The sequence below is a fragment of the Meles meles genome, chromosome 10, assembly GCF_922984935.1.
Source record: "Meles meles chromosome 10, mMelMel3.1 paternal haplotype, whole genome shotgun sequence".
In the NCBI taxonomy this organism is placed as follows: domain Eukaryota; kingdom Metazoa; phylum Chordata; class Mammalia; order Carnivora; family Mustelidae; genus Meles; species Meles meles.
In genome coordinates, this window is record NC_060075.1 from 15976668 (window position 1) to 15998899 (window position 22232).

General features: G+C 45.4%; 1 protein-coding gene across 5 annotated transcripts in view; it reads left to right on the plus strand.

Annotated features, from left to right (window-relative positions):
* Positions 1-960: 960 nt before the first annotated feature.
* DGKI (diacylglycerol kinase iota) overlaps positions 961-22232 on the plus strand; it is a 445797-nt gene continuing 424525 nt past the window's right edge. For 2 of the 5 annotated variants that reach the window (XM_046020799.1, XM_046020804.1), the window contains exon 1: positions 1474-1877. In XM_046020799.1, coding sequence (XP_045876755.1) covers positions 1474-1877 — 404 coding nt within the window. Of the gene's footprint in view, positions 1073-1458; positions 1878-22232 lie in introns of those variants that run through there. The other 3 variants (XM_046020805.1, XM_046020801.1, XM_046020800.1) reach the window with 3 other exon arrangements.

Here is a 22232-nt window from a genome sequence, read left to right on the forward strand (position 1 = left end):
GCCCTGCCAGTTTCTGGTTGCATGAGTCTGAGAGATAGAGGGGTGCTGAGAAGATGGAGAGAGAGGCATGTGAAGTGCTTAGCACTTCACTTGTCTTATAAAAACGAAGGCTTAATAACCACTAGCTGTGTTTTTTATCATTCTTAGTATTACCTGCCCTCATTCCAGTCTGGAAAATGTCCCGACCTTTGGCTTATTACAATGTGCATATGGAGAGAATTACAGAATGTGGAATTTTGGAGAGGTTTGAGGTCTCTTGTTCAATCTCCTAATTCTAGTTATGAGAAAACAGAGGGGAAGAAATCAAACAATCTGTTTGTGGTTGCACAGCGCCGGCCTGAAATTCCTCGCTGGTCTGGTTCTTTTTTCACAGGTACATGTGGGTATATATTTTGGTTACTACACTTAGCCTTAAGAATGGATCTTTTCCCTATTTGTTGACAGCAGCAATTTCTTGGGTGGAAACTCCTAATTTGGAAAACAGTCAGGCTTACACAATTTGAGCGCATCATTCAAACCCCATAGAGCTGGATGACTAAATCTATAGAGACTGCAAGCTGGGGTTGTTTTTAGCAGTGGGGGCTGACGTGTTCTAAAGCCCCTCCCTGGGTGAGCTCCTCCTCTCCTGGCTCGACCAGGCACAACCCCCCCCCCCCCCCCCAGCTCCCATCCTCACGTTTGCCTCCTGGATTCTCCCAGCCCTTTCGTTTCCCTGGGGCCCCTGAGATCCCATTCAATCGAATAAACAGCTGTTTAGGAAGAGCCTGCTACGTGTAAGGAAGGCTCTGGGCTGACTGGGGGATGCAGGGATGAAGGGGTCCCAGCCCTTGCCCAGAGAGAAAGGAGGGAGGCGCTTTCTCTGTATCTTAAACTTGACCTCCCTCTCACCGCTTACTTTACCCTGCTCAGGAATTCTCTCCCGGGTTCGCACCGAGCACGCTCCTACAGCCCCCAAAGATTTCCCGCTTAGGGCGGCTTCTGCCTGGCTCCAGCTCCGCACAAGCAGCGAGCGGTGGTGGAGAGAATGCCGCCCCGGGCATCCGGCATCGGGCGTCAGGTCACTGGGACGAAGGTGGGTGTTGCCGCTCAAGGGCTGACTGCCCCGGCAGGGCACCTCGCCCGTCCCGGTCCCAGCCTTTTCGTGTATTAACCAGGGCGCGGCACGCTTCCCTCCGAGTTTCCCTCCCGGGGCTCTCCTCTCCCGATGTCTGGGTTCGTGCCCAGCGCCCCGCGCCCGGGCGGCTCCTCGTCCCCTCCCTCTGCACCCCTCTCCTGCAGCCCGACGCCTCAGGGCAGAGTTCAGTCTCAGCTCTGGCTCGTGCCCCCGATTTAGGAACAGGCCAGGGGGGCTGGAGGGCGCGGGTTGGCAGAGGGGAGGCCGAGGGGGGCGGAGGGAGGTGGCCTCTGATTGGTCGGGGAGGGGGAGTGGAGGCACGGAGTTTCCCACAATGCCCCGGTGCGGTGCTGCCGCGGATGGATGCTGCGGGAAGGGGCTGCCATTTGCTGCCCCTGCCAGAGGCGCGCGGACCTGCTGGCTCACCCGCAGCGGCAGCCGCCGCCCGCGCCGTCAGCCGGCCCGGCCTCTGCAGCGCCGCCGCCTCGGCTCCCTCCGCGGCCGCCGGAGCGGTCGCCATGAACCCCAGCTCCTCGGCGGGAGAGGAGAAGGGGGCGACGGGCGGCAGCAGCAGCAGCGGAAGCGGCGCCGGGAGCTGCTGCCTGGGCGCCGAGGGCGGCGCGGAGCCGCGGGGCGCGGGGGCAGCGGCGGCGGCGGGGGCCGCTGCCCTGGAAGAGCCCGCGGCCGCCGGCCCGAAGGAGAAGGACGAGGCGCTGGAGGAGAAGCTGAGGAACTTAACTTTCCGGAAGCAGGTCTCTTACAGGTAGGCGCGGGAGCCGGGGCGGCTGGGACACAGGTGCCGCCGCGGGGCTGAGACCCGCTCTCGTCCCTCACAGCGGCGCTTCCGCGGAGTTGGGGGCACCTGGCGCGCTCTCTCGCGCGCTCTCTGCTTCTCTCTCTTCCTCTCTCCCCCTTGTGGGGAGATGGATTTTCTTCTCAGCCCGGCGTTCGGGGCTGGAGGGAAGCTAGGTGCGCCCGGCTTCCCTGTGGAACGGGACCGGAGACTGGGTCCCTGAGGTCAGAACTACAACAAAAAAATGCGTGTGTGCGCCCGAGGGGGCTGCCGACTCGGATGGAGATGCCTAGTTTTCCTGAGAGAAGTCTTCAAAGTTGTCCCTACGCCGGTGTCATCTGTAACCACTCCCCCTACCTTCTAGATTTCCTTGGATGAACCTTTGGCACTGACTTGATTGTTGAGATCGCCCTCCAGGCGGGAGAGAACAGCGCTGTACTGAAGAGAAATCCTTAGGGAAGTCGGCCCTGCCCCGAAATCTCCCAGGAAGGAAGGGTCGCTGTGGATCTAAGTCTGTAGATACCCAGCTGGTTAGGGGGTTGCCTGCACACGTGCTCTCTCCCCCTCCCCGGGGTGTGCCCAGCGGGAGGGGATGGGGACCCACTGGCAAGCCAGGGGTGAGTGAGAGCATGGGACCACGCTTGTCCCTGAGGACGGATGCATTTGTGAGACAAGGACAGTGTAGGATAAATGGCCACCAAATTATGATAAAAGATTACCCCACATCGGCTCAGGATCTAAAAATGAGAAATGAGGATTTGGTAGGTTCTCGTGCTATGCCTCCCCACCCCCAGCCCCAGGCAAGAAGAATTCGGAGAGTTTCAGAGACTACCCTTACTGCTTTGTTAGTTTTAAAGTCAAGATCCTGCATAAGCAGAGAATTACAAAAATCTGCACTTGCTAGGGCTCTGAGCATTTCTGGAAAAGGGGTCAGTCAAGACATTATTGTGACCCTACTCCCTTGAGCCCGCAGTCCTTTCCAGAAACCCATATAAAGTATTAAGCCTGCCACACCATGTGCTGTTATGTAAGCAAAAGCAGATGACAGAGGTGTGTGGGCTTGTGAGGGTGTGTGTGTGTGTTTATGGGGGCATGTGTGTGAATCACTGGGATCCCCGTAGGCATTGCCTGGACAGGAGGCCCCAGACACTGGGTCATGGGCTCCGTGTCTAAGTGTTGGTTGGCTTCCGATGACTCGGAAGAGGTCTTACTGGTGAGGCTGTTGCTCCCACATCCCTCGCGTGCATTTTGTTCACTGTGCGTTGAGGGAGTTTCCCACTTACTTGCTCTTTTAGTTACTCACATAGATGAGGATCAAATGAATCTTTCTCTTTATATTTTTTGGTTTCTAAAAATAGATAAGTGCTGGAGAGTGGGGTAGCTCTAGGGAGGTATGCTAGGACACAGGCAGTTCTACTTCCTGGTAATGACGGCCTGCCTGGCCCTTAGGGAGTCAGGGACTACATTCAGCCTAATTTAGGAACCCTGAGTTGGAAGGGGTTGATTACATTAAGCCCATTGTGGGTCTGGGCTCCTGAGCTGGGAAATTCTCCTGAATTCATGGTATTCATCAGACTCCTCCCTGTTCCAGGTAGGGCTGCAAAGCCCCCGTTTGCAAGGGAAATCATTTCAGCTTGCCTCTTGGCAGGGGTCATCCTCTGAGCCTCTCTCTTGGAGCCGGGTACTGTGTGAGTGGGACACGGCTTCCTGGATTGCACGCTCACACGTGCGTGTGTAAGTGTGTGCACCCACAAACGTAGGACAGAGCATTTTTTAAAATAAAATAAAAACAAAAATATTGCATTTGCCTTCCAATCCATAGAGGCGGATCCCACTTTGTGAACATTCTCCTTTACCATCTCTAATTCAGGGAACCACCTGCATCAGTCACCTCAGGTGGGTCGTTAAAAATGCCTGCCACCCCAGGCTCACAAAATCAGCCTGTGCGTGGGAATTTTTAACATCCTCCTCAGCCACTGCTTAAGTACATTTCTTTCTGAGGCCTGCTGCCCTGTTTTCCCCCAAAGGCTAAACAATTGAACTTTGGGCTCTCAAACAGTGCCCAGCCAAACAAGGCCAGGCTGTCACAACGTCAGTGGAAAGAGAGTGGAAAGACAGGTGATTTCATCTGGCTCATGTTTGTCCTGGGTAACCAGCAGAGTGTCTCCATTTTTATTACTATTATTATTATTTTGTTTCGAATCATGGTGAAGGGCTGCCCCACTCGCCATGGCCGCCATTCCTGCCGGATTCAGATGGAGCTGGGCCTTGACCATTTTGCTAGTGGGTTAAGAAGTGGTCTGTGAGGAAAGTACAGCTCTGGCTGGAGTGGGGCATGGGCTCCGCAGGGAGGACCCCCACCGTGTCACTCCCGAGGGGCACCCGAGGACAGTGCCTGGTGGGAGTTCATGGAGTGAAGGGGTTGGCCTGGTGAACGTAGTATGGCAGCTTGTGTAAGGGGGGTCATTTGAGGTGGGGAAAGAGGAGAGGTGCGGGAGGTAAAAAATATCTTTTGAAGAACATGGGTATTTGCAGAATGACACTTGACAGGAAAGAAGAAGGGGGCTTGGGGAGAGGGTGTGCGTGTGCGTGTGTGTAGGGGGTCTCATCTGCTCCTTCTGTTGCTAAGGAACATATAAGCTAGATTTTAAAAATAAATGAGGAGTGGGTGGGCATATGCAGTGACTCCTGTCTTTTTAGGAACTGGAGCCCTTTACAAAAAGCCTTTAAATAACCATTTCTGGAGGCAGATTATTCATTTTGCTTGACTTTTACTTTGTTAAGTAAAATAAACTCCTTTATATACCCCTAGATTTCCCCTCATTATCTTTTCTTTCTTGGCTGTTTTTGGGGGGAACCATTTTCCCATGAGGAATTTTCCTTTATGTCAGAATCTGCTCCCCTAGAGCAAATAGTCTCTGTAGACTGTAAAGCTAAAGGTTTTAGAAGGCAGTGCAAGTGAGCTGGTACTTTTCTCTTAAAATTACTACTTCCTTTTTCTTTGCAAATTATGGTGCTGCAACAGGATACGTATGTGCCAACGACTATATAATGTGTAGGAACTGTTTTTTTTTTTATAACTGCTGTAAGAATTCCCATTTAAGTTTGTAAAAAAAAAAAAAAAGTCTCTCAGAAATACACAGGGGAGGGGAAGGAGAGGGTACCTCTCCTTGTCTTCCGTGCGCCAGGCCCTGCAACGGTGATTATTGAATATGCCATCCTATTTACTTGTCTTGATAGTCCTATGGTGTGAGTGTGGTTATTTCTATTTTATAGACAATTAACGTGAGGTATCTAGCTTGGGTGGGAGGCGGAGTGGAAACCCAGATCTGACTCTGAAGGGTTCTCTCTTTAGACTACGTTCTGCTTCCTTCAACATTCATTTCAGGTTCGAAGTCTCTCCACACGTGTGTGAGCATATGCGCGCGCGCGTGTGTGTGTGTGTGTGTGTGTGTGTAGTGCGAGCGGCCCTTTCACCTCCTACGCCACAGGTCATTATATATTATCTCTTACACTTGTTGGGTCGTATCCCTTTGGCTAAATAATTTTCAGGACTCCCTCTGCTACTTCAGAAATAAAAAAGAATATAAATCCGTGATCACCAAAACATATATTGGTTTTGCTTCTGAGCACAAAACCACCTACATGACACCTGCCATCACTAGGAATACCCATGTTAGAGTTTTAGATGTCTTTGAATAAAAATTACACAGCTGTAGTGTAGGTGAACCTAGATCCAGTGAAGAACCGGTCTGTGTGTACCTCCTTGAGCCGCCCAAAATAAATGATGGGGCGTGATTTCACTGGTAAGAAGGCCTGGACAACTATGGTTACTTCTACGATGTTGATGGTAGGCTTCAGTTTCTTCGCTTATACACCGGAATGGTACTGCCAAACCTTCCTCACAGGGAGATTTTGGAATGAGATAGAAGGAGCCAGCAGGAAGGATGAAAGTCCTTAGGTTAGACAACTTGGTTATTAAAAAAAAAAAAAAATTATTATTCTTTCCAAGTTGATGATAAGAATGTAGTATTTCCACGTTTGTTTTGTCCTGCAAAGCAAGATTATGTGATTATAAGAAAGACCAGTGGGATGTAGAAAGTCAAATAGGACAGCAGGCTCACTGTTTCTCCTTGCACGAGAATCCACTGTGTGTGGCGGAAGTTTTCTTCTCCTGGGTATCAGTGTATGGCACCCTCCTTTGTAAATCATTTTTATTTATCTTATGTTTTATACATTTGTTCACTATTTAGAGCCTTCGGGATCAGATGAAAACTTTGGTTCTAAATAATGTTTCCTTCCTCAATAATTACTTAGGACTTGGCTAAGTGTAGACTTCCTCAATCAGGACACCAACTGGGCAAGACTGCACTTGAACCAATGTCCAGAGTTCTTAATCTGCTCTAGTTGATCTTTCAGAGCCTTGGTTTCTATCATGGGAGAGTGACTGCATTGAACCCTGAGGTATCAGGGAGAGGAGGACATGAAGGGAGTTTTGCTGGTGTTCATTTCTGCTGTGGCAACAACAGCATTGCCTCATAGGGTCAAATTACATTAGAGTAGAGCTAGCTCTTTGGAACATTTCACTAATATGAGAAAGCGAGGACTCCCAGCGAGGGTCCAGGCTGGCTGCACCTTCCCTGTCTGACAGGGCTGGGCTCTGGGATACGCATCCTTTAGGCAACCTGCGTTGTTCCTGGAGTGGGCTCAGAGGCATTCACTGTGTGAAACTGGAAGCATCTGGAAGGACCATTGCTTAGATGTTGACTTGACATTTACTTTCTTACTTGGGTTTATGTTGACAGTGCTGATCCTAATTACTTTCTCTGAGACCTTATAATTTTAGTTTTAGGCTAGTAGTTACACCAAATCAAGGGTGGATAACTGAGGGATGAAGGTAAGGAGCGAAACAAAGCCTAAGCTGCAGGTTTCTTTCTTTCCTTTCTTTGAAATTTAATTTGCATGGAATAACTATAAAAATGGACTAATTTTACATTGTTTGAACTGGCTGGAGCTATTTGAACTGTTGGAATTGTTTGAACTGGTCGGAATGTTATGCCTATTGCAAGGCATAACAAACCAATGCAATGTAGAGGAAGATTAAAGAAATTAAAATGCCAAGTTATGTCTGCTTGCTTAATGCCTCCATAATTCCTCTCTGGCTTGTTCACCAGGCAAACTGCTCCGAGGAGTAAGCTCCAGAGTGTCCCCTTTCTGTGATAGGCGGAGGGTCTTCCCAAGTGCTCACATGGCACTTTCAAAAAGCTATGTTCAGACTTAAAATTTTGTAAGTTATAAGTTATAATGTTCAGACTGATAATTTTCTGGTGTGGGAATTAGACTATGATTTGAAACCGGCACCTTCTAGCTGATCTTGGGCCCGTTAGATAAGCCCTTTCAGGCTCGGCATGTTCATCTCTGAAATGGGCTAGTTGTAATACCTACCTTCGAGGTTTGTGATGAGAATTGCTCCACTTACCTTATGCAAAGGACTTTGCAGAGTGCCTTGCACAGAGTTCACTTTTCCCATTATTATTATTCCCTGTTAGGTCATTCGCTCCTCTGAAGATGCAAATTACACCTTTTACCATTTGAATCTCTGAATCCTGTTCTTATTACTCAGTAGGTGTCGGATAAATATTTATTGGATGAAGGAATTTAATTGCCTACTTTAAATAAACTACTACTCTTACCATTTTCCCTGTCCATCTCAGTTGTGATTTTCCTTTCTACTAAAAGGGTTGCCTTTTTCTCGCTTACACTTTGTCCAACAGCCCAGAACTGTGTTTCTGTATACAGCTTCCTGTGCGAGTACCTGCCGCAGCTGTGTAGCCAGCTGTCGGAGGCTGGAGAGGGGCGGCAGAACTCTTCCTTAACCAGCTATCTGCAGCTTGTCAAAGAAAAGGCCTTAATTTGCCTTCTGAGTAGCACTAATTAGCTCTCTGGCTCTCTTTCTGCCTGTCTCATCCCCTTCCAAGGGGGCATCATTGATTTCCTCCTCGGGGAGTTTTTCTGTGGACTTCTTCTGTGGTTAGAACTTAGAGCAGCAGAGATGGCTACACCCCCTCTCCCCGCTACCCCCCTCCCCCCACCCCCGTTTCTGGAATCTGTCCTGACTGCTGTCTTGGCCAGCTCCAGGTTGTGACTCCAGCAGCCTCCCTGCTGTGTTACCCCACTCCGTCCTTGTAGCTCACCTGAGTGACTTTGGTGCAAAAGTTATTTTAGGAAGAATTCCTTTGTCAATTTAGTGACTCTTAGCTTTGGTTTTTGTTTTTCACTCAACTCAATAACAAATCCTTCCCAAAAGTGCCAGCTGTTTTTTTATTCATGTGTGTTTAGAGCATTTGAAGGCTGGCTGGTGAGGGTCCTGACCCCCACAGTGTTCAAAGGGAGGAAGCATGAGCTCTGTGGTGGTCTTTCAGAGAAAATCCAGTCATCAGGTGTGTGCACCCTGGCTGAGGAAGGGGGCTGTGCTTGGGTAGAGGTGGGAAGGAGGGCCTTCGCAGATGAATTTTCATGGTCTTTCCTTCCAGCCCTGAGGCTTTGTGAGTCTTTGAAAGGGTGCAAATGCTGTTTTTTAAAGGCAACAGCTTTCTGACAGGGACTTCTGTGGTCCTTAACTTCCCTGCATTTTGCATAAGTGGAGGTTTGCTGTTAGATTTTCAGATTCAGAAATAATGCTCCAGGGGCTCCTTGGAGGGTTAAGCATCCTGCTTTCGGCTCAGGTCATGATCCCAGGGTCCTGGGATCGAGCCCCGCATCAGGCTCTCTGCTGGGCAAGGACTCTGCTTCCCCCCACCCCCCGCCTGCTTCTCTGCCTACTTGTGATCTCTGTCTGTCAAATAAATAATAAAATTTTAAAAATCCTTAAAAAAGGAAAAAAAAAACGCTTCAAAAACAATGGAAAAAGAAATAATGCTCCAATAAGAACCAATTCTGATTTAAGCTATAACATTAATGGTCTGACTTGCTGGATGGAGTGGGGGATACAATCAAAGCTTAAAACAGTAAGCATTATACCAAATCTCATTGTCCTTACTCTTCAATGTCATGAGAGACAGGTGGCATTGTAACAGCCCTGACTCTAGAGCGCTCCCCCAGGGGTTCAATTCTCAGCCTATCTCTGTCTGCTGTGTGACCTCAGGCAAGTTGCTTAATCTCTCTGTGCCTTACTTTTCTCATCTATAAAATAGTAGTGTAGGAGTACCTCAGCTTGTGGGATTGTTGAAAGGTTGATACTCAAATTGTTGCCTGTCACAAAGCAAGCTATGAGTGTTTGTCAGAAGGATGTCTTTCATACTCAAGTCCAATTAAGGAGATTTGTTTTTTATTCAAAATGTCGAATATTAGTCAAATGTCAGTAGCTAGCAATGAAATTATTCAGATAATATGAAAATAAGATAGCTTTAGACTTAGGAAATTTAGTTTACAGGTTTTGGCATTCACCGAGGTATAGACGATGTACTTTGCCTTTCACAATTTATTAAAAATGAGTTGACTCTTACCAGAGAGTGTGAAGGGGATCGAGCTGCCTGGGAGTGCTGTGGAAATTGGAGTGGGCAGGAAGCCAAGGTCAGAGAAGATGGGCAGAGCCACAGTGCTCCCTGCCCCCAACCAAACCGGTCATTTGGGAGCAGGATGCCACACCTAGAGGACTGGGTAACAGAGGTCTGAGAGCTTCAAGTGTCAGGAATAGATAAGTAGATCAAGACAGAGGTCCTAGAAATAGAGTTGTCACCAAGGACCACAGAACAGAGGTTATTCCTCTCCTGGCCTGGGTCAATGATGTCTGCTCTGTGTGTCCAGACAATGGCTGGCTGCCCTGTTCTGGCAATCAGAGAAAAAGCTTCCCAGATGCTACCTGTCCTGGATTATTTCAGAAATGGAAGGATCAGCCTTCTGGGATGTTCTGTCCATTTTCTCAACGAGGCCAAACAACAGAATTGACTTTTTAAAATTGTAGGTGATTATTAAATATTTGTTGAACAAATAGAACTGGCTTAGGACTGTGGAATAAGTACTGAGAAAGTTAATTCATTTTTTTTTTCCTACAAAAGGCAAAGGAAAGGTGGTTTGGTTGCTTTTGTATATCATGTAGGTTTTCAGGAAATAACCAGAAAATAGACTCCTTGGAAAGTCCAAGGTACATTTTTAAAATGTGCCATTCCTTTGTAAATCAGAAAGATGTCAAAAATACTATGGAAAAATACATTTTTGTTTTAAAAAACACTTGAAAGCAATTTGTTTAAAGATGAAAGGGGGCTTTATATAAACTTATGTGGAAGCAGTTGGAAAGGGTTCCACATGTCACTTTTGAGACAAACTTCTGGAGCATTCTTCAAACTGAAGGGACGGTGTTCTCATCCCTGTCCTTATGTATGTAACCGGGTTTGAGGCAATCTCTCTCTGAGACAGAGAGCATTCCCTGTAGGGGTTTTTGAGAAAAGAGCCTGATTTAAAACGGTTTCTTCCTTTTAAATTGGCCCCCTCTCCATGGAAAGACTAAGCTATAGCATATTTTTGTCTCTGTCCAATTGAAGCACTGTCCTCAGCATCTGAAGTAAGACAGGAAGTGGAAAAACCTTGAACCCCCGAAGCCTCAGAGTGTGATCTTCCCTGACAGAGTGAATACCCCTGGGACCGCTGAGCTTTCCTGGTCTGCCCTGCCTTTTCTCACATTGGCCCCGAACCAGTAGTTGCCACTTGTTCCTGTCCTTCCCAGTGGGCTCGGACAGACCATTCCCCAAGGCAGCAAAGACAGCCCACCGACTTGTGAAGTTTTCGAGCAGCGCAGCTCAGAGAAGAAACAAGTTCTTCTTAGGGTTCAGACTTAGACTGCAAGTGTTAATTTACTTAACTACCTACTTGTGACTATTAGCTGGTGTAAGGTACTGATTTTTATTAAGTGTTTACTCTGTGCCAAGAACTGTTAAATATTTTATAGATAGTATTTCACTGATGCCTCATTGAAGTTGGAACTATTATTGCTTCCATTTTACAGATAAGTGTATTGAGGCTTCGAGTTTAAGCAAGTGTCCTGAGGTCAGAAAGCTAGTGATGAAAGCTAATGGCAGAGTTAATATCCATGCCCCTGTTTGCCTATCGCTTTCCTAATGCAGCTTTTCACTCTGGTTCTTCTTTTACCCTTTTCTACCGCCGGTGTGCCAACAGCCCTATTTTCACCATCTCATGGTTTCTTAGACTCACATCTCCCGAGAGGAGAGACCCATGGGTCCATCACTTTGGTGGGTCCATCACTTTGGTGGGTCCAGCTAGTCCTGACCCAGGACACAGAGACAGGTTGACTGGCAAACAGAGCAAGAATTCCTTAACTGTCCAAGGGCGCACTCAGCTCTGTGAAGAGCTCTATGGCACCGGCAACCGTAGGTGGCCGAAATCGAGCTTTCCATGGGGGCTCTTTCTACAACTCTATGAATTTTCCATGGCCTGAGATGGGGGAATAAATCCAGGTTTCTGGGGCGGGGAAGTGATTTGCAGGGATTATAGCCCAGAACGTCTTCCCTTTTTCAGATTCTACTTCCAGTACAAGACCTTGTGATTTTTTGGAAGGAGAGTGGGATTTGAGGGGTGTGGTTAATTAACGCTGCAACGGCTTGGGGGTCCAGCGAAGAAGCAAGCACTGATTTATGTGTACCATATGTGATTGAAATGGCACAATAAGCACCACTGGACTTTGTAACAAATAAGAATTCTTAGGAGACTTAAGTATCTACCTTTAACTGGAGGGCCTGGTTAGGCAGTGAGTGCTTGCGGGATAAGTTTATTCAGAACAACACCCTTCAGAATTCACAAGTATTTGCATGTGTGCTGTTATATTCACCTAGAAAGTTCCAAAGGATGATTTTTAAAAACCTGAGTCATTCTTTCCCGTTTGAAGAAAACCTTCAGAATTTCTTAGCAAAATAAATCTCTAGTTCAAAAATAAACGACAAAGCTATTTAAAGATTAAAACAGAAGCTTTCTATGAGCCCGTGTGGAATTATAACAAAATCTAAGGGATTTTTTTTTTAAAGACAGATTTCTGGACATTTCTTACACTGTTAATACTGACTAAATTTCAATACTTATAATAAAACTGCGTGTGGCGGTTTTCGGGCTTTACCATTTATAAACTGCTTTCATGTAGTTGATCTAATTTTACTTTCAGAAGAGTCTTGGGCAACAGGTGGAGTATGTACTGCTTTTCTAGCTGTTGTACATTTCAGGAAACAGTCATGACCTCTAAGGGAGTATCCCAAAGCCACGGGCCAGTCAGGGGCCCTGCCATCTTAGGCTGGCTTTGGATGTTAAGTCTCATGTTCTTTTCACTTTGGGGCCCTGTTTCCGTGCACCGCTCCCCGGGAAGGTTGATAGCAACCTCTCTCTTTTGTGAATTTGATTTACTTGCACTTATCTCCATTGTTAATCACAGTGGACAAAGTTGGAATCAGTCAGTGGCTGGCATTTCCAATCCATATCGCATCGACAAGGAGGATGACCTCGTTGTCAACCTCATTTACTCTTTCTGTAGATTCAAAAATGTGAAACCACCTGCGGGATGGTTTATGTTTAACGCTCCTTCTACTGGGGGAGAAAAAAAAGAGAAATATTCAGGCTCTTCCTCTGCCTTAGTTGCTAAGCAGCAGCCATTTCATTGTAAAGGCGATTCGGTTCAAGGAATGACATAGGTGTTCCAAGAAGAGCATTTCATTTTTACAGCAACTGCATTTCATGTCTCCATATAGCATGTGCTTCTGTGGCTCAGGGATTTTAGGGGGAGAAGTGGGCACCTCAACACATTTGTTGAGTCTGTGGAGAAAATTCCATATAGCTGATCACCTAAAAAACAAACTCCTGTGATCTGTGACTACGATTGCGCAGCACCTACAAGCTCCTTGCACTTTGAAGGATTTGGAAGTGTCTCCAGAAAACCTGACTGCCAAACAGGTATGCTTTTGAGGCCGTGTTGGACATCGCCATGGAATGTTCCGGATAGTTTAGAATTTGAAGTTTTTGGAGTACCATGGCCTAGAGTAGAATTTGGTTGCAGCGAGGAGTTGGATCGTGGGCAAGATTTCATTGTATTGGGATTTTGCTGGCAGGTGAAGGCTTTTAAAAATGAAGATAAAAGAAAATACTGTACATGGGTCACGTAAGTCTTGGAGTTTAGTTTAATCAGCAAAAAGCAGATGAGTAGAGAGCAAGGCATGTATCTAAGACATGGGTGTGTGTGATTCTTCCACGTGTGTGTAGAAGAGGAGCTTGTCAAATTTCAGAGCTGTGAGGTGACGTGTTTTTTCGGGTCGCACTGTCATTAATTTTGAAGTCTGCGCGATCCACGTGTGCACGCCCATGGCCCTGCTTTTCCAGGTATTTCTGCCATCTCTGCTCTCGCTTATACAGACTGTTGTGAAATTTATGTGTATCCAGACACATGTATTTTCTTAAGTGAACTGCTTCATGGGAGCTGTAAAGGGAGCAAACTTTGTTGTTTTCTAGGAGCATGCGGCATACCACAGCTTCCCCAGTCCGCTTCCCAGGCCATTTGAGAGAGAACACCTCTTTCTGGGAGCAGATGGGATGCTTGGACGCTGGTCTTTAACTTCCAGTAAATTGCCCTCCCATTTATGGCAAAGTACCTCTTCCAGGAACTAGAAGTAACGTTCAGAAGAAATAACACATGGATGAACCCACAAATGGCGAACATGGCGGTCCCACTGTGGTGTGGGTTCATTAGCACAGTCGTTTTTAGCATCTCCCCGGCAATTAGTGCTTCTCATCTACTTCCTTGTGCACTTTTTACAATTACTTAAAACGGCTTTAGGGAAGCAGTTCTGGTGTTTTAGGAAACCGTTATCTGAATGGGGAAGTCGAGTCAAGAGGTCTGGAAAGGAGAGGACTGGAATCGTTGACTTCTCTCCTGGCACGAAGCCACAGAGAGGTCAGAGGCTCCATGTCTTTTAGAAAAAGCACCTCTGAGGTGCTCAGTGGTGTATTTTCAGCCTTATTAATAGTGATATTACCAATTACCAACAATAACATTTATTCAAGTCTCATTATATGTGTTAGGAGCTGTGCTAAATGATTGACATACTTTATTCCAGTTAATTCTTGCAATGATTTTATGAGGTAGGTGCTGTTACCATTTCCAGTTTTACAGAAGAGGTAACTGAGGCACAGGGTAAGGAAGCAGCTTCTTAGAACTCACAGCTAGCAAGCAATGGAGCCAGGATTTGAACGTCAGGAGAACTCCTTGGCCGGCGCACTTGAACATTGCCATGTGCTGTATCCCAGTATAAATGTATAGATATACCTCGTTTTCCTCTTGGGAATCCCCTCTCCCTTGTCGTGTGCAGTCTTGTGGGATTGTACATCTAGGTATTTGGCTCTGCACCATGGCGGTCAATGAGGTCTTTGCAAGCGGTCATGGCTGGCTTCCTCTTACTGCACTGATACTGTCTTAGGACATATGACTTGAGTCTGGACATTCAGACTTTTTTGGACTTGACCTCTTAAAAGCTCTCAAAGGGAGTGCCAGTTTGTTCATATCCATTCACAGTGCACTGAGGACCGTTCCTGCTGCCCTCGCTGCTGTGTATTCCAAGCCTGGATCCCCCCGCCTTTCGATTAATTGTGACCAATCCAACATCTTCCCAATGAACTTCCTTTTTGTTTAGGTTGAAAAAAGCAAAACAACAACAACAACAACAGCAAAACCCCAAAAACCCCACCCTAACTGATAACATGTCATTGGCAAATGGTCCATCAGCAGAGGCTGGTGACTATCTTCCGTGTCAGGAGTTCTTGGCTACATTAGGGAGAGTGATGATAAGCTATGCTTAGGTCTAATTGTCGTAAAGATTTTGTTATAGGGAAAATAAGGTATTACCATTTAGTGAACCTTTAACATCACTTAGGTACTTTGTGCTTCCTGTTTTGTTCTCTTATTTAATTATCACAAATTGTCTGAATTAGTTTTATCTATTTTATAAATGAGGACACTGAATCTCAAAGGAAAGTAATTAGCTTCCAGTCAAAGAGGTCTTAGTTGATGGGATGAGGATTCATCCTCAAGGCTTAACAAATTTGCCCATGATAGCACACTGTCTCCATGTTGAGGCCAAACCCGACTCCTTTATTTTTTGCCTACTGGTATTACATGTGCATTTCTGGGGGATATTCAGATTAACCCTCCCCTGTTTTTCTATATGCTAGCTCTCCGAGTGTGAAGTCAGGTCTCACATTTCTGTTTGGCTCTCTGTTTCTTTAGACTAAACCATCTCCACTTCAATTCTTCAGTTAATCCCTTATCTAAAGGTGATTGATTGCAAAGCCACTATTCCATGGGTCCCTAACTCGACAGCATCCTGGTTTATCCATGACTTTCTTGATAAGATTTGAACAGTAAACTAAAAATGTGGTCTAACCAGGGCTGCCACAAGCACATGTGGTGTCTTTGTTCGAATTAGAAACAGGTTCTAAGTCTAAGTGACAACTTAATAAAAATCCTCCCTTACTCCTAAGCTCGGTCAGGCTCAGAGCCAGGATTCAGCATGTGGTGGCTGACACTTAGGGTAGGTTTCAGTCTCCACCTGTGACCCTCCTCTGGGAGTCCTAATGCAGGGCACAACCTCCATGTATATGGGTGTGGCTCTAGGGACTTAGCTCCCTTGCTGTGCCTTTTGGCTGCCATGAGTGTATGGATTCCACGGATTCAGACCAATTGCTGTTAAACTTATTCCAAAAGCCAAATATCCAGGTTGCCAATTCAATGAATTACTGACGAAATTTCCAAGGCCTTGCTTAGTTTGCAGCCATTTCACTTCAGGTTTGTCATTTCAGTTTGGCTAAATGTTTAGTTGGCATGTTTTATATTTATTTCAGACACCAAGCACTTCTAGAATGTTCCAGATTCCTTTTCTTTTTCTCCCTTCCTCTCTCCCTCAGTCCCTTTCTCTCTTCTTTCCTAAATAAGAAATGTCAAGCTCTCTCGTAAGAACTATTTACTCTTATCTCTATGTTTCAATGTTTCAGACTTATGCCCACATCGCCCTCCCCTTGACCCTGCTGCTGATGGAGAAATGCCTGTGGTCAAGCCTTCTAAAACTGGCTTAAATTATTTGTCTGTGAGGTTTCGGTGAACTTTTTTTTTTAAGATTTTATTTGTTTATTTGGCAGAAACAGAGAGAGGGAGAGGGAGAGCACAAGCAGGGGAAGCGGCAGTCAGAGAGAGAGGGAGAAGTGGGCTTCCCAGTGAGCAGGGAGCCTGATGCTGGGGTCAATCCCAGGACCCTGGGATCATGACCTGAGCCGGAGGCAGCCACTTAACCAACTGAGCCACCCAGGCGCCCCTGGTGAACTTTCTTTTAGTGCTTTGACACAGAGATTATAAAGAAATCCGTCTGTGCTTTGACTCAACCTATATTTGGTGGGCAAAAGATCACTCATTTGTCCAGAGGGTAGCATTTTATTGTTTCAGATGTGAGGCTGTCCAATATAGTAGACAGTAGCCACATGTGCCTATCAGAAGAAATTAAATGCATTAAATTTAAAGTCCAATTCCTCAGTCACACTAGCCACACATTAAGAGCTTAATAGCCGCAGTGACTAGCAGGCACCATATTGAACAGCATGGATACAAGCCATTTTTATCACCGAGGACAGGTCTATCGAACAGTCCTTCTTTGAGAGATTAGTGTCAAGACACTAATTTATCAAACCCCTAGAAACCTCTAGCTAGTCATCCTTAAATGAAGGATATAGTTCTTTTTTTAAAAAACATTTTATTTAGGGGCGCCTGGGTGGCTCAGTGGTTTGGGCCACTGCCTTCGGCTCGGGTCGTGGTCTCGGGGTCCTGGGATCGAGTCCCGCATCGGCCTCTCTGCTCGGCGGGGAGCCTGCTTCCCTCTCACTCTCTCTGCTTGCCTCTCTGCCTACTTGTGATCTCTCTCTGTCAAATAAATAAATAAAATCTTTAAAAAAAAAAAAAAAAAAAAAAAAAAAACATTTTATTTATTTATTTGACAGAGAGAGATCACAAGTAGGTAGAGAGGCAGGCAGAGAGAGAGAGGGAAGCAGGCTCCCCGCTGAGCAGAGAGCCCGATGCGGGACTCCATCCCAGGACCCTGAGATCATGACCTGAGCCGAAGGCAGCGGCTTAACCCACTGAGCCATCCAGGCGCCCCAAGGATATAGTTCTTGAATTAAGAAGTCTAGTTCTCTAATTACAAAGTGAGGCTTTAGAGGTGTAAGTAGGAAGAAGAGAGCATTGAAGACAGAGGAAAGAGGAAAGTCATTCTTGGTGTTCTTCTTCATTTTGCTGGTCATATATTCCTCCCCTCCTCACTATTGTGGTGACCGATTTCCATAAGAGTAAGGACAGGAAATTTGTCCTCTCTTCTCTTTGTGAGCTTCATCCTCCTGCAAATTGCCAGAGACACAGAACTCTGTGCAGGAGGGAACAAGTTCTGTGGATTTGGGGTGGACCGGCTGTCTTGCCCTCAAGAATACTTAGCTCAGCTGGTAATTGTATGTGGAGCCAGAGTGAAGGGTGGGGGAAGAGCATCACTGCTTCTCTATCAGGAGATTCCTGAAATTTGGCAGGGGCACGTCCAAGATGCAGGGTAGAATACGGATGTGTGGCTTCAGGTTCTGTGTTACAGAAATTGCTTATTATGATCCCTGTTTCATTCTTAACATTAGTTCTCATCATGTTCAATAAATATTTATTGTAATTCACCAGGGAGGCATGGAAATGAATGCATGGACTTGAACCTTTAATGTGACTCACCTGGTTCTTACAGGAAAGACCTTAGGAGACTAGGAAAAGAGCTTCAAGGACAAAGCAAAAAACCCCAGGAGACTCCTTGTGTGTTTGTGTGGATTCTCTCTGGTGCTTTGAACTGCCAATATTGCACACAAGGGTGTTCTAAAAATAACCTGAGTAATGTGCATCCTCAACTGAAGGGAGTGAGATAATTTGTGAGGATGATGAGAAATGGAAAAGAAGAGAAGCTTTAGAACAGGAGAAATGAAATACATGAATCTCCCTGGTCTCTGAGGCTCTCCCACGCATCAAGTGCTTTCTTTGAAGTCTTCATATTGAAAATCAGGAAAAGGTACTAGAAAAAAGGCATCAAGGGGAGAATTACTGGGTTTTCTCACCTATGTTTTATAACATGAGCAGTTCCCTGGACAAAAACTTAACGATTTTATAGGAATAGATATGGAATACTCACACGTTATATGAACAAAACACTATTTCAAGCCCTTGCTAAGGAATCCAGAGTTGAATAATATATGATTTCTACCTTAAAGTTGATTTAAACTGATTATAACTTATTGGGGAGACAAATAAAAATGTGCTGAGTGCTTACTATGTGCCAAATACTATGCTAAGTGCTAGAAGTAAAAGAGATGTATGAAGTTCTGTTATCAAGAATTTATGGCCTAGCAAGGGAGAGGCAGGGAATTGACCTGTAATGATATAGAGTGGTAAGTACAAGATGGAGGGATGGCCAGGGGCGTCCCACAGGAAAGGCACTTACATCAGATGGAAGAGTAGAAAAAGATCTTCCAGAGCAGATAACGGCTAAACTTGCCTTCAAGATGGAAGGGGGGGGGGTGTCTATGTGGATTTGTTCTTATCCCTGATTCAAGGGAGGAAACATACCCTTAAGTTCCAAATGGCAAACTAGAAGCAGAATTTTGGAACGCATTCCATTTGCTTCTGCTCTCTTTTCAACAGCCCCTCAAATCAGCCATTTGAATTTTTTGGCATGGAGGCTTTCATCAGGCTCTACTACCTAGAAATCCACACATGAAGGACCTTGACCAGGAGTTACATCTACTCTGTACCTCTTAGACTCAGCAGCTTGAACAAAGGTAGACAGCAGGCATGAAGCGATGCACATGGTCATTTCTGGGTTGTAGAAATGCCAGATACGGGGGGAGAGAAGTTAGCTCTGTTTGGGAGTTTTCTTGAAACATTCGCTTTGAATGATGGGTAGGATTCCAACAAGAGAAGAGAGGGCACAAGAAGGGCAGGTATGGAAAACAAGTGGGGCAGAGGGACTGTGTGAGAAAGGACTTGGGGGTGGAAATGAATAATGTGTGGGGGCAGCCATGTCAGTTGTGGGATAATTTTGCTTTGAGCGTGGAGATATGTAGTGAAAGGTGAGGCAAGAAAATCCACTTAAATACTTGTCATAGAAAGTCTGAATGCCATCAGAAGGATTTGAATTTTGTAGTTAACAGAGAGCCATTTGGAGGTTTTGGGACAGAGAGGTGAGGTTCTGGACCCAAATGTGGGAAAGTCCTTGTTCTTCCTGGATCCATTGCTAATTCCTCTTTCTGGAGACACTGTTATTTCTGCAGAAGCCATTGCTGCAGAAGTGACACCTGTCCCCTCCTGAGCCATGAAACTTTCCGGAGTGGATGAGAGCTCCCCTCCTTCTCTCAGGGCATGAAGAGGGGAGGGAGATCCTTGTTCTCTCTGCGATGACCTTAGTGGCTGAGAGCCATGTTCCTCTTATGCCTCTGCGACAATAAGAAGTAGGACAAGAAGGGGCGCCTGGGTGGCTCAGTGGGTTAAGCCACTGCCTTCAGCTCAGGTCATGATCTCAGGGTCCTGGGATCGAGTCCCACCCACATCAGGTTCTCTGCTCAGCGGAGAGCCTGCTTCCCTTCCTCTCTCTCTGCCTGCCTCTCTTGTGATATCTCTCTGTCAAATAAATAAATAAAATCTAAAAAAAAAAAAAAAAAAGAAGTAGGACAAGAGGAAGGAAGGTGAATCCCAAATCCATGAAAATATGGCAAAGATCGAGTAAGGAGAATGTGAGATGTAATCAGTGCCTGAAACTGAAACTCATTTTTACATAAAGTCATGTAAATAAGTAGTTAGATTTGATATCATTAGTTAATACTATAGCTAGACAACATTGTCTAACCAGGTAAACCATAGGGAAAATTTGGGAGTTTCAGGTGTCATAGAGCTGGGAACTTTCTTTTCTTTTTTCCTTTCATGATTTTATTTAAATTCTAGTTAGTTAACATATAGTGTAATATTAGTGTCAGGGGTAGAATTTGGTGATTCATCATCTGCTTATGACACCCAGTGCTCATCAGGGTGAGTGCCCTCCTTAAACCCCATCCCCCCACCCACCACCCTTGGGAGCTTTCTTTCTAAGCTGCCTGGAGAAACTTCCCAAATCACATCACTGAAATTTTGTTAATGAAGTGGAAAGTTGTTTTTTATTTTTTTCCAGATTCCAATACCTAGAAAGCACTGAACAAATTAATAGAGAAATATGTGTTCTGAATTTATTCGAAAACAGTAGTCGAGCAGCTTAAACATTGTTCACTGTCAGAAGACTGTGTTACTGTCTAACACTATTACATGAATAGGGATTGGCTGGACCAGCTAATAGAAATACAGATAATTTTGCAGCCAGGAAAGATTTGCTTTCAGCTGCAAACTGCACACTCTTTTCAGACCTAATCTTCAGTAAATGAGTGCAGCATTGTGGCGGAAAGTCAATGTGACCAATTCTGTCCCCTGGCTTTCATGCCTGCTCCTGAAGGATTAGGACGATGCCCGGTTCATTCTCTGCATTATGTATGTTGTATTGCAAGGGTTGAGAGCTGGCCCACACTCTGCATTCCGGAAAATCATCATTCTCCTCATACAAATGGAAAGTAGAGAAAAATCGGGTAGCAGAGAGAGCAACATGGAGATCAAAGTAATATTACCATGCAGGAAGGAGTAGGAGATTGGGTCAAGGCCTCCCGGAATGATGAGTACTAGTAGCCTTAGGACCACGGGCCCATGTGACCTGTCTGAGGCGGGGGACATAGCCTGCAAACTAATTTCAGGATTAAAATTGGAAAACTCTCTTCGTCTACCTTTCAACTAACCCACTTGTTAATGTATAGACCACCAAACCATGTCCTAATGGGATCTGATAATAGTCAACTCTAACATGCAGAACTTTCTCTTCCTTTCCATGTTTACTCAGGGAAGCCGCTTTTGTTTTAAATGGGGAAAAAAAAAAAAGTGACCCTCAGGTGTTTCTTTTCCCGAGAGCCTTCTTTCAAAAATGTTTGTTCTTCACTGTCCTAGATCGACAAAGACATAAATAAAATTAGAAAATTAAAAAAAAATTAGAAAATAAGTCTGTGAATGTCTCAGTGTCTATCCCCGTTGGAAAATACTGCTATCATGCATGTAGGCACGCCTGTGTGTGTGTATGTGTGTATGTTCGGAATTGGAGTTCCATTGTTTGTGTGCCACTTGCTAACCCTAGGGTAGGTCTCACTCTCTCTGAAGCCCAGTGTCCTCATCTGAAAAAGGAGGCTGGTGATCTCTACCGCACAGCACAAGGATTAAGATGGAAGGGAATGACACCAGCACTTTGCAGACTGTAAACCCTAGCTAAATGCTAGATATTACTACACGACCGCCACGCTAGACTCCCTGTGTGCCGTCAGCCGTGGAATGGTGTGAAGACCCTGTGAACTTCTCAGGGTCATTACATCTCCTCATGACAGCTCTGGAGCATAGGTTTGCCAATGGTACACATTTTGGAGGTGTGCTCATGCAGGTATGTGAGGGTTAGCCAACTTTTTGTTTCAGTTGCATATAATATTTATTTAAATCAAAGTAGTACACAAGTGTAGCTTAATGCCTAGCTCGTAGTTAACTAGAACTGACTTTGGTTTTCATTTGTAAATATAACGTTTATTTAAATCAAAGTAAGTACGTAAGTATAGCTTAAGGCATAGTTCATAGTTAAGTAGCACAGGCTTATAACAAATCTGTGACTCCCTTGTCTGTGTTTCTCCCATACTCCCAGTTCCCCACAGTGGCTGTGACGCCTTAGCTGCTTCTTCTGGATTCTACATTTCTATTTATAAATGATGTGTTTTTGTAATCTCTCTCAACTGTTTCCTATGAGAAGGTGAAGATTTCATTCTCTTGTCCCATCTGCATGCATCCCTTCTTTCATCTTTCTGGTATGCGCAGATCACAATTTTATTTAAATTGTTCATAAATGCTTCTGTTATTGACTTTGTAAATCTTACGTATGTCTGAGCCACCCAGTGTGCTACTGAAGACATTTCCTTCCTTGTATTATTAGTCTCATTTAAAAAAATATATTTTTATGTGGGCTAGTTTCTAATTCTTCCACAAACTTCTCGAAAGAACCATGTATCTTCTGTGGTGTTTACCCATAACAAGTCATGCTTCAGTTCCTTTGTTTCTGACTGGACGGCTGTCCTGATTCCCTCCCATCTCCTCCTTTCTGGGCTGGTGGTTACCACAGT